General features: G+C 39.9%; 1 protein-coding gene across 1 annotated transcript in view; it reads right to left on the bottom strand.

The window, feature by feature from the left end:
* Positions 1–25479, bottom strand: part of LOC146392980 (alpha-1,3-mannosyl-glycoprotein 4-beta-N-acetylglucosaminyltransferase B) — a 29075-nt gene that overhangs the window by 1085 nt on the left and 2511 nt on the right. The window contains exons 2-14 of the mRNA XM_084908304.1: positions 24722–24895; positions 22219–22347; positions 21517–21650; positions 20073–20119; positions 18944–19057; positions 17615–17690; positions 16988–17102; positions 16755–16885; positions 16265–16372; positions 10618–10811; positions 8033–8111; positions 1749–1815; positions 859–971 (exon numbers count right to left, since the gene is read on the bottom strand). Coding sequence (XP_084764430.1) covers positions 859–971; positions 1749–1815; positions 8033–8111; positions 10618–10811; positions 16265–16372; positions 16755–16885; positions 16988–17102; positions 17615–17690; positions 18944–19057; positions 20073–20119; positions 21517–21650; positions 22219–22347; positions 24722–24895 — 1481 coding nt within the window. The remainder of the gene's footprint in view (positions 1–858; positions 972–1748; positions 1816–8032; positions 8112–10617; positions 10812–16264; positions 16373–16754; positions 16886–16987; positions 17103–17614; positions 17691–18943; positions 19058–20072; positions 20120–21516; positions 21651–22218; positions 22348–24721; positions 24896–25479) is intronic.

The raw sequence follows: 25479 nt of genomic DNA, 5'->3' as shown, positions 1-25479 counted from the left end.
ATCCACTGACGCCACCACCTACCTCTTCCTAGCTTATCGTTTAGGTTAACAAGTAACACAAAGAAAAACGGAGCTTTGTAGATTTTCACAGACCGAGTTATTGCAGGGAAACCTGCACGCATGCATGTGGTATATGTTGGAACAACTTGGTGCACCTCAGAATAACTTCAGTCAGACTAGCTGCTGTGTGACTGAACGTCTGCATGCCACCACAAGCCCAGGTGTGAAAGTAACAGCGGAGCTAAATAAGGGCGTTTCGTCATAATTTTTTTTTTCTATTATTTCTGTTCTTTCCAGTCTGACCTCATACTTGTCATAGGAAGAGAGTAAGAGGTCAGACCGGTTGTACAACAAGCCTGGTTTTCTACCTGATCTGTGAATGAATGAATATTCCTGTTTGATTTAACAGGAACTGAAGGTGGTCTGAAACCACAACATTGACTCTTTTCTTGTACTAGTTGCCACAACTCTGTTTCCTGAGATGATGCTCTTTAGTGCACTCTGTGGGAGTGGGGGTGCAGCCGTATGTGAAGTGGCTGGGATACTGATGGGAGAAACTGTTGCATCCAGAGCATGTGGCCTAATCTACTAGCACTACTGTGAGCTGACCACAGTGGTGCTGAGTCCGTTTTAAAGGTTCATCTTAAGAATCAGCAACTTGAATGACAGAAATCCAACAAGATACTTTGATCACATACGTTTCATAACATCACATTACATCATGTGACATAAGAACAGGGAAGAACTTTTCGTTTGATGGCTGCTTGCTTTTAGTTTTGTGCATTTCTTTTTTTTTTCTTACACGAGATTGTTTTTAAGTGCGTAAAAACACACTTAACACAAGTATTTGGGTCAGACCTCACTCAGCAGAGCCCAGACATCGGAGTCGGAGTGGACCACCAGGCGCAGTGCAGAGACCGGCTGCAGCGCTGCTTCAATCTTTCCTTCAGCTAATCCATTCACAAATTCACCTGGAAACACACAGCAGTAGGTTGGTTGTGTGTCTGTGTGTGTGTGTGTGTGTGGGGGGGGGTGTCTATAAAAAGCACAGGTAACAGAGTAACTTCCTTTTCTCATATAATGCAAAAGCTTTTTCAAACATGCAAAAATACTTAGTGCTGTGAACACGTTTAATGGTAATAAGAACAAACTAAGAAGAGCTGCTCAGAGTTTTGGTGAAGTACTCTCCCAGAACAAGAACATCACAAAGGGACTGGCTAACAGAGGGCAGAACAGTCCTGATTATGAGGGATCCCTACAAGGCTGTGACACCATCAAACTACTGGCCAATTACCTGCCGCTTTATAACAGGGAAGCTTCACTCAGGCATCACAGCAGAGGTTCAAAGCACCAGCTGCTGGTACATCAGGTAGAGCAACCTGAGCAGCGGCTAAATGTACAATAATATTTCCCTTTTGGAATAATAAGTAGCTACTTCATCCTCGACCATACAGCGTGTAATAGGAACCTGTTGGCATGCTTTTCCTTGTTCATTAGTTTTAACCCTCTCGAGGCAGGCGTTGCCGATTTGCAACAGTTAAAAACTAACAACCTGATTACCCCACATACATATTTTATGAGTTTTTTTTACTCAGAAGTACCACTGCAGGACTTGGTTGTGCATTAGCAACTAAAACTTAATTTGAGCCTGAGAGGGTTAACACAGATGGATGTGATTGCTGCTAAATGTACGATAAATGAGTGTTTTTGAGACGCTGGAAGCCCCTTCCTTTGGTTTATGTACTTACCAACAATGATGAAGCCATTGCCCGACTCCCTGTAATGAGGAATGGCCAGTTTGTGTCTTGCCAGCACCTGAAAGAAGAAAACAAGTATCTCAGGTGTAAAAGGCAAAACACTGACATTTGCCTATCATTTGGATTTCAGCATGATCAGCAGGAGCTGTGGTATTCCAGAGACAGCGGGTAATGTATTCGCCACAGAAGCAAACATGGATGATTATATTTTAGAAACTGTGCCACAGACGAACAACAGACCTCAGACCAGCTACATCGATGTACAACTTCCTGTATTTCTGCATGTATACTGGATGGTTCCCTTTTTTCCTGGTAATGTGGGGCAGCTCAGGAGGTAGAGAGGGTTGTCTGCTGAGGGTTGGTGGTAGCCTTGAGCAGGGCACTGAACACTGAGTTACCCTACATACAACCATCAGAGCGTGAGTGTGTGGACGTTAATTTTAAATCACTGGGGCAGAGAAAAAACACAACGACGAAACGCAGACACACCAGCTCATCTGTCAGACCCACAGTAATGCTTTGATTACACCACTTCTCCCTGAACCAGTTTGATCTCTGCCACCATAAGGTGTGCTATACCACATTTCACATTCAGTATCTTAAAGTGAGTGTGCACAGACGAGAGAGTATTTTATTGATTCAGGTCAAACTGAAACTCCAGGCTGCTGTGTGGTTAGGAAACCCTGGTGCTGTCGGTCACACTAAAGACGAAAGACAGCGTGCTGAGTAAACATGTAAGCTCACAGCATACAGACCACTCTGGACCTCTCTGCTGTCAGTGTGTAATGTGAGGTAATGCTCAGTCATGGGAATAACGGCGTTACTTTTTTCAGTAATGAGTAATCTAACTAATTACTATTTCTATTGTTACAACGCCGTTACCGTTACTAACAAGAAAATGCGGTCACGTTACTATTTTTCAACACACAGACAGTTGAAGCTGTGTTCAGCTTACTGCACCTTATATCAGTTGCATGGAAGTAAGTAAGTAATCTGGACGCTACAGCTTTAAGCAGCTGCGCGCTCCCGCGGACGGTGATCACTTTCTGGCACAACACCTGGAGCTCAGGGGGCAAAACAATGGCATGAGTGTAATAAAGTAGTGATAAGCCAATCACATGACCACTTCAAGATGACAAAGCAACAAGGTGATATATACCTGTTTTTAAATTGTGTTGATAGGCCACGTAAAACCAGAGTCATGATAAAAAATATGTACGCGGCGTTTTTTCCTCAATAGTTTCGTCACATTTAACGTCTAAGGACAGCGCAGCGAGCACTCTCTGCTTATGGGCAAAAAAAAAAAAAAACTAAACAAAAAAAAGGCCGTTCGTGTTGGTGGAAAAATGCACCATGTCGACCAATCAAAAAATGATATGGCAACATGACGTTTGGTTGTTTAGGAAGAGGGGAAAGATTTAGGAGTGACGGTGAGAAAGAGAGAGAGAGAGAGAGAGAGAGACAGCAGAAAAAGAGAGCGAGTTTTGAGATGTGAGAGATTTGTGACGTTTAGCATGTTTGGAGTGTGTAGTTAATGTGTAGTGTTGTGTAGTTAGTGTGTAGTGTTGTGTAGTTAATGTGTAGTGTTGTGTAGTTAGTGTGTAGTGTTGTGGATAGTTTTGTGTTGTGTGTCAGAACAATGAGGCGACTGCTGTCTCCAGGTAGAAACAGGAGTGATACACCTGCTGCTGTCAGACCTGCAGGTATCAGGCTGTGATGTCTCCTTTATAGTGGACAGAAATATTTGGAGTGGCACAAATAACTTGTGTGGCATCTTATTGAATGAAGAACAGCTGATTGTTCTGTAAATAGTTTAAATTGGTTATAAAAAAAAGGGGGGTAAAAGGTAAATGGCTGCAAATAGCTTTGTTGTTTGCAAAACTTGTGCATATGAAATTTAAAGTTATGAAATATGATTCAATAAACATGTTTGTGGTTGTTACAGTAAAAAATATAAAATCCGAGTAGAAAGTTATATTTTTTGTCTGATTTTAGATCAACTGTGTTAATACAGTTTGTCAAAATGAAAACATAACTGTAAATTCAGACACGTGAGGTTGTGCTGAAGAGAAGAAAAGTAGTTAAAAATGGGCAATTATACCCTGGAGCCCAGAGGGTTAAACGTTTTGTTTTTTTTAAAGTAACGCAATAGTTACTTTTCAAGTAATAAATTACTTTTAGAATCTTCTAACTCACTAACTCAGTTACTTTTTTGAAGAAGTAACTAGTAACTATAATTAATTACTTTTTCAAAGCCACTTGTCCAACACTGGTAATGCTGTCCATGTTTATGGAACAATTATGAACTTGTAAATTTACGTAACGACCACACGTGTTGTCTTTTTGGTTACCTTACTGCTTTGGCATTTTTACAGGTTTTTATGAAGTCCTATCAGGACATGTAGTCAGAGTCAACGAGTAATATAAGGGGAGAAATCATGCGATTATATGTCATCATTTGAAAGTGTAAACTCAGTACAAGCACTAGTACCGTTTCCAAACTGAAGGTCATGGTCCATACGAATGAGGATGTCAAAGACAGGTGTGCCAAGAAGACGTCACCACAAGAAGACTGAGGAAGCGCAGGCAGTCTTCTGCAGAGTTTAAGTCAGTTTTAAGCTGAGGTTTGCGGGACGATATTCCCGACAGCTCTCTACCCATACGATCAGAATAGACTGCACACATAGGTGTCATCTGTCTCTGATGTCATAGCACTTCAAAATGAGAGATGGCTCAGGGTCATGTGATTTAGCCCCAACTATAAGGTTTATCCAAAAGTTTTGAATCTAATCTTAAAAGAAGAGAGGATGTCTGTCTCCCAAATCCAAACTGGTAAGACATCATGGTATTAGAGAAATGCACTCTCTCTCTTTGTGCTCCCACTGCAGCATTTTGAATTAACTGGAGGCTTTTCAGGAACTTTTAGAACAACCTCCTAATCCTGGTCTACAGCAGTCCAGCCCCAAAGCATCGGCATCACTCGGAGACAGGATATAACTTGAGAGATACTCTGTGGATGAAAGCAGCGCTACATATTTGCTTCATTTGGACCCTGAAGGACAAGATTTCTCTCAGTGTTGCTGGAGGCCAAGCTAATGCCATCCTGGTTAGAAACAATGTTACTAAGATTTTTCAGGCCGAGTAACATAATCTCAGTTTTGTCTGAGATCAGAAGTAAGAAATTAGAAGTCAGCCATCCTTTTATGTCTTTAAGACATGACTTTGAATCAGCAGTCCAACGTTTTTTGCGCCACGTATCGGTTTAATATCAGACGATATTTTCACCTTTAAGCTGTCTTTGATAGGACAAAGACAAAAACTGTGGTATTTTGTAAATATAATAATAGCAAATGTGAATTCACTGTGTAATCGTGTAACTTTGTTAGCAGCGCCCTCCTGAAATTCGCAGACAACACTGAGAGTAACATCCTCCTCTCTGCCCCTTAACGCTCTCTGGTCACTATGGTAACGTGTAAATATTTCTTTCAAAATAAGACACACAGCTACACCACGGGAAAAGACCCAGGGAAACAGAGTTAACAGAGTTAACCATAAATTTCACACCTGAGCCCAACTCTCCCGGCCCGGTACCAAACGACTCACAGACCGGTACCGGTGCCCTGGTTGTTGGGGACCGCTGCTTTAAATTGGTGTCATCCAGCTTCATAGCTCAATACATCTGGGTATGACCCGCAAAAATAAAATGTATACGTATGCAATAAAATGTACATGATTTTTTTTCTTTGTGACTGGAACATTTTATTTGTGGTGAAATTCATTATTAGTTCAGGTAAAACAGGTAAAAAAAGGAAGACTTGGTGCAGCAGAGCCCTGACTGTCAGCCTGGCGACAGTGCTGAAAGAAGCCTGGGGTTATCTCATTTTACTACATCAGTAGCCAGTAGTAAAATGACCTAGTCTGTGGAAGGATTTTTGTAGAGCTGCAAACTATCTTTCCGTGCAAAACAAAGTTCTTTTAAATGAGTGCACTGTCATTTCCTCTCCAGTTTACAAGTTATCTGTCTCATATCAGGGGATCAAACCTCTGATTTCAAGCTTTTTTCAGAGGAGCCACAGTTTTCTGCAACGTATGCAGTGAGGATGTAACACGAGATATTTGACTTCTGAGAATAAAATTTACATAGCTGCTCTACATTATTGTGGCATATTCTTCCACTGAAGAAGATAAGAAGGAAGCACCTTTAAAAAAAATTATTACCATGCTTTTTATTGTTTTTTAATGTCTCTGTAAAGCACTTTGAATCACCTTGTTGCTGAATTGTGCTGTATAAATAAACTTGCCTTGCCTTACAGCACTTTCATAAAAATTTTTAAAAAAAAAAAGAGTGTACTGAAACTGTGCAGTCCATTATTGTAAAATGGACGTTACTGTCCAGACAGATTTGGGTTATTGGTCAGTTTCTATGTCGTGTGTGATCAAAACAGTCAGTCAGTTCATTCATTCATTCATATTTAGCAAAGAGTAACAATGCAGTGTAGGGGTTGTCATTTGGCGCATCCACGTGAATGTTATGAGCACCAATTCAGGTAAAAAGTCTAAGAAATCAGACAGAAACAAAACCAAACTTCTTTATGTGTTAGAGGGTACAAGGCCAAGAGTGAGGCTTTCAAATGAATTATGAATCTGTCAAAAATATTTATAATAATTCTTTGAGTAAAAATTTGCTGCCACTCGTCCTCAGCCTGTGCTATGAGGACCCAGATAGCAGAACTCTGGGTGGGTTAGGGCGATCGTGGCTCAAGAGTGTGGAGTTTGCCTTGTAATCGGAAGGTTGCCGGTTCGAGCCCCGGCTCGGACAGTCTCGGTCGTTGTGTCCTTGGGCAAGACACTTCACCTACCGCCTACTGGTGTTGGCCAGAAGGGCCAATGGTGCGATATGGCAGCCTCGCTTCTGTCAGTCTACCCCAGGGCAGCTGTGGCTACAACTGTAGCTTGCCTCCACCAGTGTGTGACTGGGTGGATGACTGGGTGTGTAAAGCGCTTTGGACTTGGGGACTAGTAAAAGCGCTATACAGGCCATTTAAACCAATTCATCCAGCTGCAGCCAGGTTTTTGAAGCAAAACAAAAATCTGTATTTTGATCAATTATTAAATCATTTATTAACTTAGAAAAGAGTAACATAATTTAACAACATTTAATCATTTTACTGTTTGATTCAAAAGTTCTATTTAGCTGGTCTGGGATCAGACACGGACTCTGGGGACTAGTGATGTCATTCTGTTAAAATAAATAATGGCAAAAAGAAACTACCCCTCGCAGTCACTCACGGTCACTTATGAGAAGTTTAAAGGCCTCAGCTGCTTATGCTGTGTATCTTAGGCAAACTATACAGACTTGGTGTAATTTCCCCGGGTACACTCTGTGCTATGAGGCCTGATCAGTATCAGTGCCCTATTCAAATTCCTCCACATCTGCAGCGTTATTGTTTGAAACGGCTGTTTTATGGTTGTGATCAGTTGCACTACTGTGGGATTTGTCTGTGTGCGTGACTGCGACTGAAAAACTTGTTGGTGATAGTTTCCATCATTATGTAATTTTACTGTTGATGAGGTTGGAGAAACCTGCAGTCAGCTAAAACTGAACGTTTTCATCTTATCTATTTTAATTCTTTTTATCACATTATCCCTCTGTTCAGCACTTTGGCCGACTCTTGATGTCTTTTAAATGTGCTATATAAATAAAGATGACTTGACTTGAGTCACTTGGATGAGTGACGAAACGTTTCTCCCACTGACACTGCTGTGTGCAGATGAGCAGAATCAACTGTCCTGGCCTTTAAGGAACCACATCTAGCACTGGATATTTCATAATAAAAAATAAAAACAGAAATCTTGTTCCAATCCTTTGTTTGTTCGTTTGTTGTTATTGAACTGAAAAGCTTGTGGACCTGAAACTAAAAGATGAGGTTTCCCTCTTATCTTCCACACAAGGATTCCATGTCTGTCTAACTTTACTCAAAGGCCACCGCTGGCCTGACCACTTTTCCCCTTCAGCGTGACATACATGTCAACTGACACACACACACACACACACACACACACACACACACACACACAGGGCTAAATAGAGGCAGCAGGCTGATAGCAGATAGCTTGTTGTGGTAGATGTTTCCTGTTGCCTTGCTACTCTTTTCATCAACACCCGAGATGAAAACCAAGACCCACTCAACCGCAACATTAGAACTAAAGAATACACGCCCAGAAAATAAGCACACACGCACGCACGCACGCACGCACGCACACACGTTACTCACACTGCTAGGCAGTACTTCCACTGTTGTATTGAAGAATTTATCTCCATTGGTCTCGATATTTCCACTGCGAAACAGGTACCTGCATTGTTAAAGAAAAGAGCAGAGGTGGAATATAAATACGCCAAACTGGTAACATCTACACACAAAGATGCTCCTGGGCTCAAATACTGCACGCAGCATTATTATCACATGTCATATCAGTTTCATTTCTAAATGACATTTTCCTTTAAACTGGCGTTCATGTTCATTTGTGCAATGAAAAAAAAACCCCAACAAACTTCAACCTATCACTTTAAACTTTACTGCTCTAACATACAGAAATGATTCTGAATAATAACTGAAACCTGTGCAAAGATGTTTTAAACTGCTACAGTATCACTTGACAGGAGGAAAATATTTAAAATTGAGCAAAGAAACTGTCATTTTTCTAGTTTTCGTCTTGATGCATTTTTGTAGTTGGTTCATATTATGGAGGGAAGTCATTCTTTGGAACCAAGCAAACAGCTGTGTGACTACCAGACAGTCCTGTCAGCACAGGATCATACAGTTAGAATGTTGACTTTCCAGAAAGACGTGCTGCAACCAATCATCGCTTTTTGTTCGACCATAACAGCACAGGTTTCACAAAACGAGTGACATACTGACTTTGATGCTCCAGTTTCTCTTTACTTAGTAGCACAAGGAGATTTAAACATTCTTAGGAAATACATCACAAACTATTAAATAATCAGTTCTTATCAAATTTGGTAGAGAATATGAGTGCTAACATTTTTTTAAAAAGATACTCAGATACTAATCTGAGTATCTTTTTCCTGTGCAGTATCTTTGATGTACTTAAGACTGCGCTCTTCTGGAGCCACTCGCCCAGTTTGGGCGTCACTGCCCTGAGTACTCCAATTACCACGGGGACTACTAATGCGTTCACCTTCCACATCTTCTCTCGCTCCTCTCTCAATCCTTGGGACTTCTTGAGCCACCCATATTCCTTCTTCCTGATATCTGTTAGTTACACATTTTAAATCTCGTGTTTTGAAAGCCCGGTTGGTTAGCCATCACCGTTTGTCTGTACATGTTCCACAGAATCTTAGCTCGGTCATTTTCAATCACCCTAGGGGGTGATAGTATACAGATGTTTCGGTATACTATGGCAGCCACTTGGTTATGGCGTTCCATGTATGCTAGCATCTTGCACCCTGCTGTTATGTGCTGGATTGTCTCAGGGGCATGTTTACACAGCCTGCACCTGGGGTCCTGCCTGGTGTGATAGACCCCAGCCTCTGTGCTGTCTTTCAGTCCAGCCACTAGTTGAATTTCTGGATGTCAGCCACTTCCTCTACCTGGTCCATTATGGTTCTTCTCCTTGCTCCTCTTCTTTCTCTGGTTTCTCACCAAGCACGTGGTTGGTTGTGGCCATCTTCCTGATGTACTCCTGGTGAAATGTTTGAGCCTGGATAGAGGTTCTGACACTCACTTGCCCCTGGCCACCTTCCTTCTGCCTAGCTCTTGGGTTTCTTGGGGATAAGGGCTGTCTGGCCTTAATTTTGGGTGCATCTCATCCAGTAGCAGCTGGTTCCTTTGTGCTGCTAGACATTCACTGAGTGCAGTTAGCTTCTTTAGCCAGCAGGAGTGAATCATGTCAGGGTGTGCTGCTGTCCAACTCTTTATAGTGGAAACTTTTTCCTGGATTTTTGCCATTGTGATGGTTGGTCCTGTTTAGGGAGGTTGCTGTGGTCTATTCTTAGATCCACTAGTCAATAAGGATTGTTGTTATATGTTGTGTCCTTCTCCTATATGTTCTTCCAGTATTGCTCCGTCTCCAGACTCTATGGGGTTGTTCTCACATTGCTTCCCTACTACTGAGAGTACAGCTTGGAGCAGGGCTGGTTTATTCTCCTGGATCCTATCGGTCTTGTTCAAGCAGTTAGCCAAGGCTTTGAGTCTTTGTTTGACTGTCTCTAAGGCCTCAGGTATTGGCAGTTTGTTGTACAACAATCTTCATTAATCCTTTCTGCCATTCTGATAGTTGGCTAACCTCCCTCCATGCAGCCTTGATTTCCAGTTTTCCATGGAGGGTACTGCTCCTTGTAGCCGTTGTTCATCTTATAGTCAAGCGTCTGAATGATCACCAGTATTGGGGAGTAGCAGAGTACATGTACCACCTTTACGCATTTAAAATACAAAATATGAGTAACTGTATTCCGTTACAGTTACCATTTAAAAAGGTGGTATTCAGAATACAGTTACTTTGCTGAAATAAAGGGATTACACGGCGGTCTTTTCCTGTTTCATACGTTCGGCTATGCCCTCTCTATTTTTGGTTTCCACGCCCCAAACAAAACACGCATTAAGAGGCTCTAATGTCTGTCTCTCAATCTCGCCGCCCATGTCACTACTGCTTGCAGCAGCATAATGATGTAAAGCAGTTTTTATGTGCAGACTGGGTCACCATCATCCGTCTAGATGAATTTGATTGAGCAGCATTTGTGTTTTTGTCCTCTTCTTTTCTTCTTCGTTTTTTTTTTTAAATAGAAAACATTAATTTGCAAAATTTACAGAATGTATGGAAAATAACTAAACAAACTAACCCAGAAGTGTAGACTGGCTGGGAGAAGTTGAAGAGGATGTAGTCACCCTGGAGGGGAGTTATTGCCCAGAAGAAATCTCGTCCTTCGTAAGCACTTTTCAAACTGTGCGTCTGGTAGTGTTTCAAAGTGCTGCTCACCTCTGCAGGCGGGTTATTGTGAGCCTTGTACAGCGTCTGCTTCCCAAAGTCTTTGTCCTGAAGTGGATAAGAGAAAGAAGAGAAAAATATCTTTGCACATACCAAAGCACATCCACAGGCGAGAACACTTAACAACATAAATGAATGATTCTGGGTTTGCAGTCAATTCAAAACACATACAGTTAAAATCGCTTTCTCTTGTCTTGAACTCTATTGTCAGCTAAGCAAACAGCAGATCAACAACATTTTCTCTGCTCAGGTTAAACTGTATGGCTGATCCTATAGGGCTTTGGAGTTGACGTCACGCCGCAATGCACTGTGGGAGCGCGGCACCATTTCAGCAGGCCACGAATCAAAACAAACACAGTGTGTTGGAAGGAAGATTGCTACGAACCACACTTAAAAGCAGCTCAAAATAAAAAGGACGGTATAGAGACAGATTGCGTCCGGATGCAAAGAGACGGTACTTGCAAAAAATAGCGTGCACTGGAAATGTGGACTTGTATGAAATAACGACAGTGGAGTAGAAACACTAGGCCAACCGCTATTGACTTAGCCTGATATATTTTCCTACCTTGTCTGTGGAGTCAGCGCATACACGGCAAACCAATTTCGCAATTACAAATCTCTGTGGAGGTGCACATCCACCAAGGACTGGGTACAAGATCTGGCTATTTTTAAGCCTCCACGTTGTGAGTACGCAGTCATTCAAACAAAGGTAAGTCAGCTTGAGTAATGCGAGTAAAATGCGTTTGATTTTCCCCCGAACATTCAGATTAGTGCAGCATAACTTCATTCATGAGGGGAAATTACAGTGAGAACATGTGGAGGCTGTTAGAGGGATAACAGTGAGTTCAGTGCATTGATGGGACATTGTCCTGAAGGATTTACTCATACACCTTGCTTCCGTGTTTATGTCCTGTGTAACTAAAATTACATTCCATTTTGGTTTTATACATTGATTAATGACCTGCAGAATGTCTTTATCATATTAGGTGATTCATAATTGTCACTAAAAGTCGAACTTTATGCCTTCTCCATCTTGATAGTGATTACATCCTTGCATTACATACTTTAGGTTCATTTTTGCAGGCGGGTTTCTGAAAAAGAACAGGCAGCGTTCTATAGATGGATACATAAAAAGATAAAAAAATTACATGTATGTGCTAACTTTCCAAACACTTTATTTGTTACATTTATGATAAATGGATTTGAAAGTAGATAAAACACATTTATGTCGGCCTTGGCTTATTAAAGTTCTTGTCTTTAAATTAACTTTGTCTGTGTGTGTTTCAGGTCCTGCACTCTCAAAGACTGAATGAACCAGCATTGCAGCCATGGGTCACTGTGAGCATCACAGGGAAGGTTGAAGCCGCCCACTGCACCTGTATGACCGGAGTCACGTAGACCTGCACCCATGTCACTGTTCTTCTGTTTAAAGTAGAAGCAACAGTGTTGATCTTTGGCACAAGGACTGTTACAGATGAACCTGCATACTGGGTTTTGCTGGGTAATATGACCAAGATACAGCCAGAGGTTGGCCATAAGATGGACTTCTCCTCTTTAGCCGCCCAAAAAAGGCTCTCCATCAAAACATAAACAGACCATCTGTAGTGACAGGTAAAAGAAGCCGTCCTCAGAAAAGAAAAATTCTACCTGCTACTGTGGAGGAGTTGGATCAGCTGATGGGAAAATATTTCTCCAAGCATAGTTCTGTTCTGAATAACCCATAATGTTGTATTTAGGGGGTCTACATTTGTGCCTGAAGTGCATTGCCATGAAAATAATTAGCATTTACTGAATATGTACTTACTAAGTACCACTGTTCAAAAGTTGAATAAAGAAACAAATAAATGTTTGCCTTTAATTAAAAGCACTTTGTAGAACATCACATCAGTTACAATGTAGAATCAATGTCATGTATAGTTTACAAATGACAAAATGTTCACATAAAATCATGACAGCATTTAAATAATATCACCCACTGCTAGCATTCTGTAATTTACTGTCTCTTTTGAAAACTTATCACTACATATACAGCACAAGACTTTTAAGAGTATTTAACAAGAGCATTTCCCCTGGTTTTACTACCACACTGGGGCACATGTTCACCATACGCAGCAAACCTTCACCATCTTATCCAGAAGGGTCACCTCTTCACCCTCACATGGAAGAAGTAATCTGAGTGGCATGGTAGTGTGTAGCGTGTGGTTTGAAGCAGGGATTTCGTAGTGCCCCATGTGTAGCGCTGGAACCCAGTCAGGATTTGTTTCATCCATTTCATAGACTGGTTTGCTGCAATAATGAAAAACAATTAGCAACTCTATAAAGAGAACGTATATAATAATTATAATTCTATAACTGTTTATAACTTGCATAGTTCATATTTCTGTATAGTTTTCATATTTATATCCTGTACATCTGTACATACTTATAGTTATAGCATATTCATAACCAGAGATGGGCAGTGTAATGTAACTGTAATCTGATTACTTTTTTCAAGTAACGAGTAAAGTAAGGGATTACTATTGCAAAAACGGTAATTAGATTACCGTTACTTTCCCGTAGGAACGCTGCGTTACTGCGTTACTAAAAACATGATTTTTTTGCGAGAATGTCTCATGACAGTGACGTAAGCGAGTGCGACGTTCTTGACAACAGCTGTGTGCAGATCAACAGTGGATCATATATCGAGTGCGGGAGAGAGTATGAGCGTGCAGCGTTTAAAGCGTGGAAGTACTGACCTTACTTTGAGTTTGATTCCATAAAAAGTGACAAAAACATTAGCGTCCGTTGTGCGTGGGAAGAAAACTTCTTTTTACAGCGAAAAAAACCCCTAAACTTCCATGCAAGCACCGAGTAGCTACGACGTAATGGGAAACTCACAGAGAAACTCGCGGATTCTTCCACTGACCGCTGCGGCACACCTGCACCACGGTAAACCTCCGCCTGCTTTACAGGTGAAAATAGAGCAACAGGACCGCTCTAAAGTCTTTGACTTTATTTATTTTCTACTGTGTTTTACTTGCATCTATTTGAAAGACTGTGTGTAAACACAAAAAATATTTTATTTTATGTGCTGGAATGTGCAGAAAATAGGTTTAAATGTCAAACAAATTTCTTCCAGTCAGAGAATGGTGCATATAATTAAATTTTTGCTTGATGCATAAAGTTAAAAGATTAAAACTGATAAAACAAGTTTTAAAAAAGGAGACTTTTCCATTTGATTACATTTTGTATGATGGATTATGCAGAAAAAGTAGAACTGGGCTGAAAGATCTATCGCTTTATCACCTGTTCAGGTTGTAAATCGTGTTTTTAAAAAGTAACTAAGTAACGAAGTAATTAATTACTTTTGAAAATAAGTAATCAGTAAAGTAACGGGATTACTTTTTGGGGGAAGTAATCAGTAATTAGTTACTGATTACTTTTTTCAAGTAACTTGACCAACACTGTTCATAACATACCTTCATACTGTGTACATTGTAACAGACCCATAATTGACCCATATTTTGTACCCTCATACCTATAACAGACCCGTTTCTGTAATATAGCTATATTATGGCTAAAGCACTTCTGGATGGATGCAAACTGCATTTCGTTGCCTGTACTTGCGACATGTGCAATGACAATAAAGTTGAATTTTATTATATATATCTACAAAATCACTCATTAGGATGTTTGTTCTAATTTGCTATGACCTCAGAGCGCATTGAAAATAAAACTATTAGGCTATAAAGAGTAATATGAACTTATTTAGATCTCACCTGAATGAAAATGTCTGGAGCACCAACAGATATCTGGAGATGGTAGAGAACTGGATATCAGCTCGTCTCACAGCTGCTATCCAGGCTAGACGCCTTCTTTCGGGAACATCCGATACATGAGCTCCCTCATGTTGCTTCCAGGTGGGGAAATGATAAAAAGAGAGCCCATTTTCTAGCTTATTCCCTTCCCGATCGTGCGATCTAACATTACAACCGACAACACAGCAAGTGCAAACCACTGCTGCTCCTTTGTTTGGCCTGCTAAAATGGCGCCTCGGCGGTCACGCCCCCTCCCGTGACATCACGCTCCAAAGCCCTGAAGTGTTTCACAGGAATGCTTTTCATTGCTCAGCTGTCACACCTTCTTATTTAACTCTACTAGTTTTACAGGTAGTTCAGAGAGATGTTTTACCACCCTGTTCACCTTTAGCCTTCTTCTGTTTAAGTCACGTTTGACACATTTCCTGGTTCATATTTGTAAAACAGCTTTTAAATATTTAAATCTGAAAAATATTTTACGAGTCTTCAATAAAGGCCTACTAATTTAACAGAAGAAAAGATGACTAGAAAAGCACCTTCTCTTTTACTCCCACTCAGGTGTCCTGACACCATTACCACCAGATTCTAGTAATATGCAACCCCTGCACATGTGACCCTTGAACCTCGTTATCAAAGCTCTTTTTAAACAAATGAACTGTAGAAAATGTTCAGCAGGGGACATTAACATCAGCCATGTTCTCACTAATGACCTGATTGGTTTAGGAGAGTGCTGCCCGAGTAGTGCTCGAAGCCTGAATTTAATCTGCACAAATGGGTTTGGGTCGAGACATTTGCATTCTCACCTCAACCTCCACTGAACAGAAAAGCTCAGGGCTCAAGTACATGCACGAAAATGGCCATTTACAGGGTCAAACACATTTTATTTACTCACTGGCATTTTACAAGATGTCATCTGGTTGATAGAGTCCAAAGACGGCAAAAAAACCTGGTAGAGCAACTTTACATTTACTGTGTTACAAGTGTCATAAAGAGTAAATCAGACTCCTGCTGGACTTTGACCGGGCTATTCCAACACCCTGAATCTTTTCTTTTTCAGCCATTCAGTTGGTTTCTGTGCTTGGTGCCGTTGTCCTGTTGCATTACCCAAATTAGCCCAGGTGTTATCTTTACATCTGGCCTTAGATTCAATTGGAATAGACTTTGGTATAGGGAGGAGTTAATGGTCGACTTAGTGGCTTCACAGATGGTATGAGGAATACATGCGGATGCACTGCGTTTTGTTTTCACCAAATATCCCCAATGTTCTCCAATGGCTCTGACAGACAAACCTTCATATCCATCATGAAACACGTTTCCTGGGAGTCAAAGGAACTATTAAATCCAGTTCTTTTGTATTCTTTACGGCCAAGAAAGACACAGCTCAAAAGTGGTCCTTTTACTTTAAAAATTATCTTTATTTTTACATATCCTTGATATGGAGACCTGAACACAAAACACACAACCCCAGGTCTGAAGCACAAACAGAAGCCTAGGTATTTATATACTTGCTCTCTACGTCACACCACTATAAGTTTCGATCAAAGACTCTGCTTAGTTTCACTTTCTGGCTGCAAAAGCATGCAGTTTCCTGTCAGTACTTTTTGGCACAGACTGTACTCAGAGTTAGGCCTCTCTTATATTAAAACAATATAATCAGCAAATACGCATTCAGATTATATATTCAAACCCCAACAGAACTCTCACCTTCAGATGCTGCAGTTTCCCGGGCAGAGAAGAGTGGAGACCAACATGCTGAAAGAGGGAAGGCTTGTACCTCTGCTTGAGTAGTGCCTTCTGCTCTGTGCAGTGTTTCTATATAAAATATGAGAACATGTGAGTTTGAAACGCACTGTAAAAGCTGCTCTTTACAACAACAAAAAAAACAAGCAATAGGAAAAAATGTACTGTTCAATGCTTTCTCAGTACTGGAAATACCATGCTTTGTATAGACAAGAGGTGTCATCTACATAGAGTATGTAGGGTCTGAGTCCCAGATCTATTTAACCACAGATTTATTTAGAGATTTATGCTCCATTTTAACAAAAATCTACAACAACAACGTGTTTTTTCTTATTTGTAGGGCTGTAACAAACAGTAAAGTGTGTAAAAAAAAAAATTAAGTGGTCTGACTCTTTCCCAAAACACAAATGAATCTATACTTTACATTTCTTGACTCTTGATATAACTGACTTACATCATCTTTCTCGGGGTTGCAAACCTTCACCCACAGAATGTGATCCAGCAGCCAGTCGATAGGTTTGTCTCTGTGAAACATGAGGAAGAACTCGGCGATCATTGGGAGGTCCCGGGTCCGAAACAACTTGCCTGGAGAATCACACATACACACAAATGTATTCGTGTAATATTACCTGAAAAAATCCACACACACACATAAAAATCACTTCAGTATTTTACACAAAAGCACACCTATAAATCCAAGCTGGGAGAACTCAAGGTAGAGCCATGGCTTTGAAGCTTCGTTTGTGGCGTAGGCCTTCATCTCGTCATAGTAGCCCGACTTAGCAACAACATCATCCTCTAACTGGAAATCAACAGACAACAAATAATAATTTCGCTCCTTTATCATTTTTCTTGGTTATCCTAAACTTAACAGGACTCTGTGCTGCACTTAGGCATTCGACCACACATTTTAGATCTGCTTAGCTTGTTAAAAACAGTCGTGTCAGGAAGTAGACACTATTTATAAAAAGTTTAAACATAAGCACAGCTACAGCCCAATCAGACCACTCCTGGTGAAAAGGAGAAAGAGTTTACAACAGGCTATCATTTCAGACTTTTGTATTTCACATTTCTGTGATGTCATCTTTGGGTCTTCTGTAAGCATTTATAGTCTGAGCTCATCTGCAGTGCCCCTACCCAGGCAGGCAATGTGAAAGCGAAAGATATATAAGGAAGAATTATAACATACAAAGCTACTCTGGCTGATATCACAAACAAATAAATGGTGCTAAAAATAACTTTCCTGAAACATGATATGCAAAACACAATAGAAATAAGGTGTTTAATAAATAATAACTAAAGTCTGAGACTAACCTGAACATAAAACGTTCCTTTGTCTTGAGCGTAGAGCATGAGGAAGCTGTAGTCCAGATTCTGTTTTGTTCGCCATCTAAAAACAAACAAGAAGCACAAATATAACCCAAGCAGAAATTCACTCCCCTTTTTGGTTTTGGTACTCACTGTGTGTTTATACACCACGCTGCATTCAATAAATCAAAGTTTATTGTTTAACACACCAAACACATTATAAGTCTCCTACTCTTCATCATTTATTTATTAGGTTATATGGTGCATATGTTGGTTTTGTGTCCTCTCTGCCACTGCAGCAGCACCTACTCTATTTTCTGCACTATAAGGCGCTCTTAAAAATCCTTTAATATTCTCCAAAATCAACAGTGCGCCCTATAATCTGATGCGTCTTATGTGTGAATTCTGGTTGTGCTTACTGACCTCGAACCGATTTTATGTGCTACACGGCGCTCAAATCACCACCTGCACTCATGTATATATCATGTATATATCTATCTACTTAGCACTTTTAATTCTTATTCTTATTTTTATTTTCATGTCTATTTAAGCGTAATTTATGACAGTACGTTTGCACTGAAGCACCGCAGCAATTTTCTAATGTTGTAAACCTGCTCAACATTTGGCAATAAAACCCTTTCTGATTCTGATTCTGAAAAATCTGTCAAAAAATGTTTTAGTACGACTTTGGTTGCTACGAAGCCTATAGGTCCCAAAGTCAAACAAACACTGTGGCGTCACTGAGAGTTAAAAACTGTCTAAATTCTTTCATCTGTAATAAAATGATCAACGTTGCTGCTTTACCAGGTGTAACAATTAAGTTTAACATCCAGGCATCCATGAAAACAGAATGTATTAAATTTAACGGAGTTAGAAGTTAGCAGGAAGTTAGCTCGCTAGCTTCCACCTAAACATGATATAGCATGTTCTGACTGACAGATTTGTGAGCAAATTCAAACGTACAGCTCTGCTATCACTTCTAACATAAATTAAACTAAACAGCAGTGACATTTGTAGCATTACAAAAGTTCGGCTAGCTGGTATATAATGTTGTGCTACGTGCTCGCTAGCGACACAGCTATGCTAGCATAACATAAACACAGTGAAGCTGGAGGATGAACGCTAACTTTTTTTTCCCACTCGACAAAAATGTTAATGCGAAGGTTCTCGATGGTTATGGACAAATGCAATCGCATGGCAGGATTCTGTAATGTATAATCTGGTGCGCCTTATGGTCCGAAAAATACGGTAAAAAACACTTCAGAATTACCATCACTGACAAAACATTTGTAGCATTTCGAGACTGCATCATGTGATTTTGTATATGCACCGTACTTGACTCTTTCTTTGGAGTCTCCAAAGGTCTCCTTAAGGCTGGTGAAGTCAGGGTAGTAATACTGTGAAGGAGAGATGACCTCCAGCAATCCAGACTGCACCTCCTTGGGAAAACTGCAAAGAGTGAGCTAGTTAACTGCAGAGATCAACATCAAGATACAAAGGAAATAATAGACATTCTTTGTTAGTATTTAGAGGTTAATCAAACAGTTATGTGTATGCTAACAAAATATGTAATAACAAGTCTTATGAACTGTAGGGCGTTTCATTCTCACACTTTACCTAGCTGTCCTGAAAAGTTCTTCCTAAATCACAGATCAAACATTGTATTTGACTAACAGGCGTTTAGGTTAATCAGAGAACAAATTCATGAAAACATGTGCTGGGAACCAACTTTCACACTTTCCTGTTGCCGGGAGGAAGAGAAGCAACAACATTAAAAACCTGTTTTGTGACAGCTTTTGTTAGCATGTAGTAGAGGCTAATGTAAAGCATCAGTGCACATAGACTACACTGAAGCATTTGCGTAAACAGAAATGTAATCAGGCGTTTCCAGTTCCATTTTACCAGAACATCTAATTGAGTTCAAAAAAAATGAATGAATGTATGAAGACAAGCTTTATACACTCCAGTGATACAGTCATTTAAGATTTGGACATTTTTGTGTTCTCTTTGCATAAGATTACATCCAATGTGTAGTTTTATGCTTACAGATTACCCCTGTTATCTCAGGTTTATTTCTTTTAATTTGTGGTTGAATCTCAAAGAAGAGAAATGGAAATGTAGCTGCCTAACTTTTCCTTTATTTGTAAAGCGATACATAAAACAGACCATTTCCATGTTGAAGTTGCACATAAAGAGAAATACTTCCCCAGTAGACGTAAATCTCACACATATGACCATCAGCCATAGTTAGTCCATGGCTGACTAAAGAAAAATAGATTGGTGAATGCCCACATGCAATACAATCCTACTGTAATAATAAACATCTTATTTTTTATACACTTACAGGCAGAAACAGCAGTCTGCTGCTGGTGCTGCAAGCAATAAAGAGCATGAAACTTAAGTCTAACGTGAACACTGATACAACAGAGAAACTGCCCCATGGGAGGCAATCTAGCTCACTTACTTCTTCATGATGGTCTCTGCTACACTGTTCACATAGTCTAAGTTTGTCTGAAAGACAGAGAGAGAGACAGGACTGGGTCAGTGATGGGGAGGGGGGGCATATTTGACTGAGTTAATATTAAACTTGAGCTCCTCGAGGCTTTTGCAACAATGAATACACGCTGGTGCTCTTACAGACTGAGACTGTAACTGTGTAAGTCCTTTGAAGGCCAGACATATTATCAGTTTCAGTTTGGGGGTTGATAAAGACTCGTTGTGTTCCTGTTTATAGTTTTTGTTACTCGCAAAAAAAAGACAATGAAAGAAAACCCCAAAGATGAGCAGGTATGAAAGTCGTTAGGTGTTCATGTGTCCTTTCTCTCAGATGTCTAGCAAACAGCACATTATAGTCCATATGCAAGAGCACTCTCAGTGAGTCAGACTGACATCAGAAAAAAGTTCTTTAGTGGCACTGTATAACAGCTGTGTGTCACATCTCACCCAATACGTAAATCAGCATGTGGGGGCAAAGAAGGAAGCAAAGGTCATTCTGGTCCTTAATACTTATTTATGGTATTTATTTATGATTTATTATAATTTATGACATGCAATTGAAATTAATTGTACATTGGTTTGCAGTAGGGAACAATTTACCTTGTTCACTACTAAATTATGGTGTTTGAGTTCAGGAGTGTTATGAGGTCAGGTGCATTAGGATAGGCTAACAAACACTGATGTGCCTTAGGTAAGCCAAGCCAGCTGCTACACTGCATATCACGGAATTTATTATAGGCAAGCTAAAATTAGCTAGCATAAGCTGGAAAGGAAAAAAAGCAACTTTAATCCAATGAAGCCCATCTGAGTGAGAGGGGAAAACCACATCCCCACAACGTGAAACTTTTACCACTGTGCTTGAGATTTGGTGGTTGTTTTTTAAAGTTATCAGCTAACTTTATAAATTAACCACCACCACATGAATGCACCGTAGCTAAGTTACATGTAGCTGGCTAACTATACCTTAGCATAATTGCATCCCAGCAGAAATTAAAGTTATATAGCAGGCCAAATTACTTCACTGGCTAACATAACTCTTCTTAGTAACTTGTGTTTAATATGAAACTACACTGTGTCAAGCAGGAAATGATCCAATGATTCAAAGCAAAGATATGAATAACTTACATTTGTTTTGTAAAGTAAAAGCAAATTTACGGGCAGTTAGCCAGCTAGAATTTAACTACACCACACGCACTGGTAGCTTCATTATATGAGTGTCTGGCATATTACTAATATTCATTATGTATGTTTTATAATACTGTTCCATGACATACATATAATACAGAACTATACAGAATTATATGCATGTCTCATATCTGTTTTGGCTGATGCTAGCTTGCATGAGCACTGACTGTGTGTGTGTGTGTGTGTGTGTGTGTGTGTGTGTGTGTGTGTGTGTGTGTGTGTGTAACCTCAGCAACAAAGACGATGATGAGGAGATCCTGGCACTGTGATGAAGTCAGGCTAAATAGCAGAGAGCTAAGCGTGTTGACCAGGTAACTTTGCTTGTCACGCTTCACAGTGGGAATGCCAAGCACCATGGACACTGAGAGATGACAGGATAGAGAACCAGAGAAAAACTATAGTCACTGTCTGCTTCCATTAGCACAGCAGATGTAAAACTGACTATCCCTCATTTGACTGTTGCATTGACTTACATACACACACATATACACATATATACACATACATGTATATATATATACACATACATGTATATATATATATATATATATACACACATACATGTATATATATATACACATACATATATATACACACATATATATACATACATATATATATATACACACATCTATATACATACATATATATACACACACACATCTATATATATACATATACATACATACACACATCTATATATATACATATACATACATATATATATATATATATATATACACATATACATACATACATATATATACATACATATACATACATACATATATATACATACATATACATACATATATATATATATATATATATATATATATATATATATATATATATATATATATATATATATATATATATATATATATATATATATATTCACATATATATAAAATGTGAGGGCTTCATACCTCCACGACGTCCCTGTCCCAGCACTACATTAGGTACAAGGCTGCCCGGATGGAGTCTGAGGTGGGGCATGAAAATGTAAATATTGGGCTGAAGGAATGTTTGCAAGCCTGTAGGTTGCTTTTCTGTTTCTGTAAACACAAAGAAAAAGGGATAGAGGCGTGTGGTGTTATAGTTAGCACAGTTAGCACACAGCATGTTAATAGGCCAGGTAAAAATATATGATTAACTTTCATATGTATTTTGTTTCCTATACATACAGGAAACTAAATAAATATGAATTATGGCAGACAGACAAAATTTGAGACCTATGCTCCTGTGTCAACCATCAACTGCAACTTCTGTAGATAAACTGCCCATGATACATTACACAGAGAGAAACCTGGGCGATCTCCTTATATTTTACAAGTCAAATGACTTAGGTCCACATTTTTTTTTTGATTGTGTGGAAATGCTTAAACAAAGTACAGTTTCAGCTAGAGGTCTCTGTTGTGACTTTTTTTTTTCTTCATTAAGCCAAAAAACGCCAATTGAATTAACCAGATTCAGAGAAATCCTAGAAATACTGTGTATTCACCATGGCATGAACACTGACATTTTAAGAAACATTTACAAAGTTTCAATAGGGTTGAGGTCAGGGCTGTGGAAAGGCCATTCTGAAAGAATAATGTTAGCCTGCTTCCATTCTAAAAGCAGCTTTGCTGTGTGTTTGTCCTGTTTGAACATTTAATTGTGTCCAAGTTTCAATCAACTAGCTCTTCATCTGATGTTACGTTAAAGAATTTAGAGCTAGTCCTCCTTCATTGTTCCGTCCACTTTGTGCAATGTTCCACTACCACTGGTGTCAAAAAAGCCCCAGAACATGGAACTGTCACCACCATGCTTCACATTTGGCTTTAGTGTTTAGGTTTGAAAGCCTCACCTTTACTCCTCCAAACATACCTTTGTCATTACAGCCAGATAGCGCAAGCTGCAATTCCAGTCAAGCTCGAAGGGATCAGTTTTAGAGCAGAGGCTTTTTTTCTTGGTTGGCACGCCCTCAGTCCACAGCAATATAAAACTAACTTCAGTTTGGCAGGCTTGAGCCTCGTTGGCCTCTGAGTTGTTCTGAACCAATTTCCTCTCATCTGAGAGTGACACTTTGGGTCTTCTTCCAACTGAATAATCTGTACCAACTTACAGTTGTTTGAATTCATGACCTTGGAATCTCCAGTTGCTTAAAAATGTCTCCAACAGATCTTCCAAACTACAATTTTTCCCCTTAGATCTTCGCTGAGTTACTTGGCCTATTATTCAGTCCAATGAGTGCCATCAAACAGTGCAGTCGAACGAACTGCCAGTTTGAGTCAATCGTGATCACTAATAAGAAATTAACAGGCCTTGGCAAGTTCAAAGATGCTGTAGAACTTTAGCACCACGATTGTCTTTTTTATTGTTTTTTATCATTCTTATTACAAAATTAAGAAATCTGTGTTTAAAGTCGAGTCCAGTGTTGCCTTACACATAAAAGAATGATTCCCAGTGAGTGGTGAATAGCATTGGTCAGTACATGCTATCCAGCATGGACTGTGTTCAGTGTTTTCAGCTTTAGATCTGTTGATGCTGTTTAGAGCAGCGGTCCCCAACCCCCGGGCCTCGAACCGGTACCGGTCCGTGAGTCGTTTGGTACCGGGCCGCGAGAGTTGAGGCTCAGGTGTGAAATGTATGGTTTTCAGGGTTTTTATCGGTTTTCAGCGTTATTTTGTTATCGTTTTTATCGTTAACTCGGTTTTCCTGGGTCTTTTCACGTGTGTTATGAATAAATCTTCTTTTTTTCGGTACCGGTACTAGTTTTATTTTGTTGTATTTATCCGCGACACCTTAAAGGCCGGTCTGTGAAAATAATGTCGGGCATAAACCGGTCCGTGGCGCAAAAAAGGTTGGGGACCGCTGGTTTAGTGTATCCATGTAGTTATCTTTTTTGTTTCTAATATCTTGCTGTCTGTGAAGGTTCTCAGTCATCCAGGTCATCGTAGTCAAAGGAGCTTGCAAAGAAAAGCGTCTGGACTTCTTTAAGTTTACTTGAAGACGTTTCACCTCTCATCCGAGAAACTTCTTCAGTTCTAAGGTCAAATGGTGGAGAGTCCCAGATATAAACCTAGTGGGAGTATCCCCCCACAGAGGGACAAAAGGACCCCCTGATGATCTTCTAATCGCCTGAGCCAAGGTGTGAAACTGGGTGTGGGTCCCACACCCGATTAGAAGATCATCAGGGGGTCCTTTTGTCCCTCTGTGGGGGGATACTCCCACTAGGTTTATATCTGGGACTCTCCACCATTTGACCTTAGAACTGAAGAAGCTTCTCGGATGAGAGGTGAAACGTCTTCAAGTAAACTTAAAGAAGTCCAGACGCTTTTCTTTGCAAGCTCCTTTGACTAATATCTTGCTCTTATGGTGCATTTCCAAAGACATTTGCCTTTATTCAAAGTCATAAAAACAACTAGTGCTGGGTTCTCTGCTACCCACCTTTAAAGTCTGTCCTGTTGTGGACAGAGTAAAGATAGGTGTCGTTGCCAGTTTTGGAAAGGTTCTTTAGCTGTTCCAGGATGCTGCTGAGATTCTGACTGACCTGCCCCCCCAGCTCCTCGGCCACCAGCAGACGCTTGTACAGGATCCGCAGGTCAGGCATCACTGTTGGACCTGGATGCATACAGCAAAGTTTAAAGAGTTAAGACACACTAGTTGTCAGCAAACTGACTGCTTATCGGCTTAATTTCTAACTTAAAGTCACATCATTCCATAATAACCGCCCACCTTAAGCAGATATGTCCCTTCAGATGGTGGAAAGCCTAACTTGAGTCAACTTTCCTTATGTTATCTGAATGACCACAGAAAACAAATAAATATGCAAATCTTCAAAAGAAGTTGGAATCAGTAAGCTTTTGTCATCTTTGCTTGGGAGCTGGCATTTCAGCATCTTCCCATATTTTTGTTTTCCCAATGACATTCATGTTTCTAACAGACGCTTCTCTCTCTGTTTATACACCAGGCAGCTCTATTTGTAGTGCAGACACCGTCTGCAGCACTTGAAGAGATTCTTGTTTTCAATCACTCCAATCTCTTTGTTCAACTGCTTTCAACTCTCCGACATCAACGTTCACTCACAGAACACTTTCATGTAATCAGTTAACACTTTGTGCTTTTATCTGCCACTTTTATAAATGACAGTTGATTACTTTTGAAAGGACATGTTACACGTTCAACAATCAATTTTTTTTTATGCA

The sequence above is a fragment of the Perissodus microlepis genome, chromosome 2, assembly GCF_051167445.1.
Source record: "Perissodus microlepis isolate ML-2025 ecotype Zambia chromosome 2, ASM5116744v1, whole genome shotgun sequence".
Classification (NCBI taxonomy): domain Eukaryota; kingdom Metazoa; phylum Chordata; class Actinopteri; order Cichliformes; family Cichlidae; genus Perissodus; species Perissodus microlepis.
Note: the sequence above shows the minus strand (reverse complement) of the source record. Positions and strands in the feature narration are given on the sequence as shown.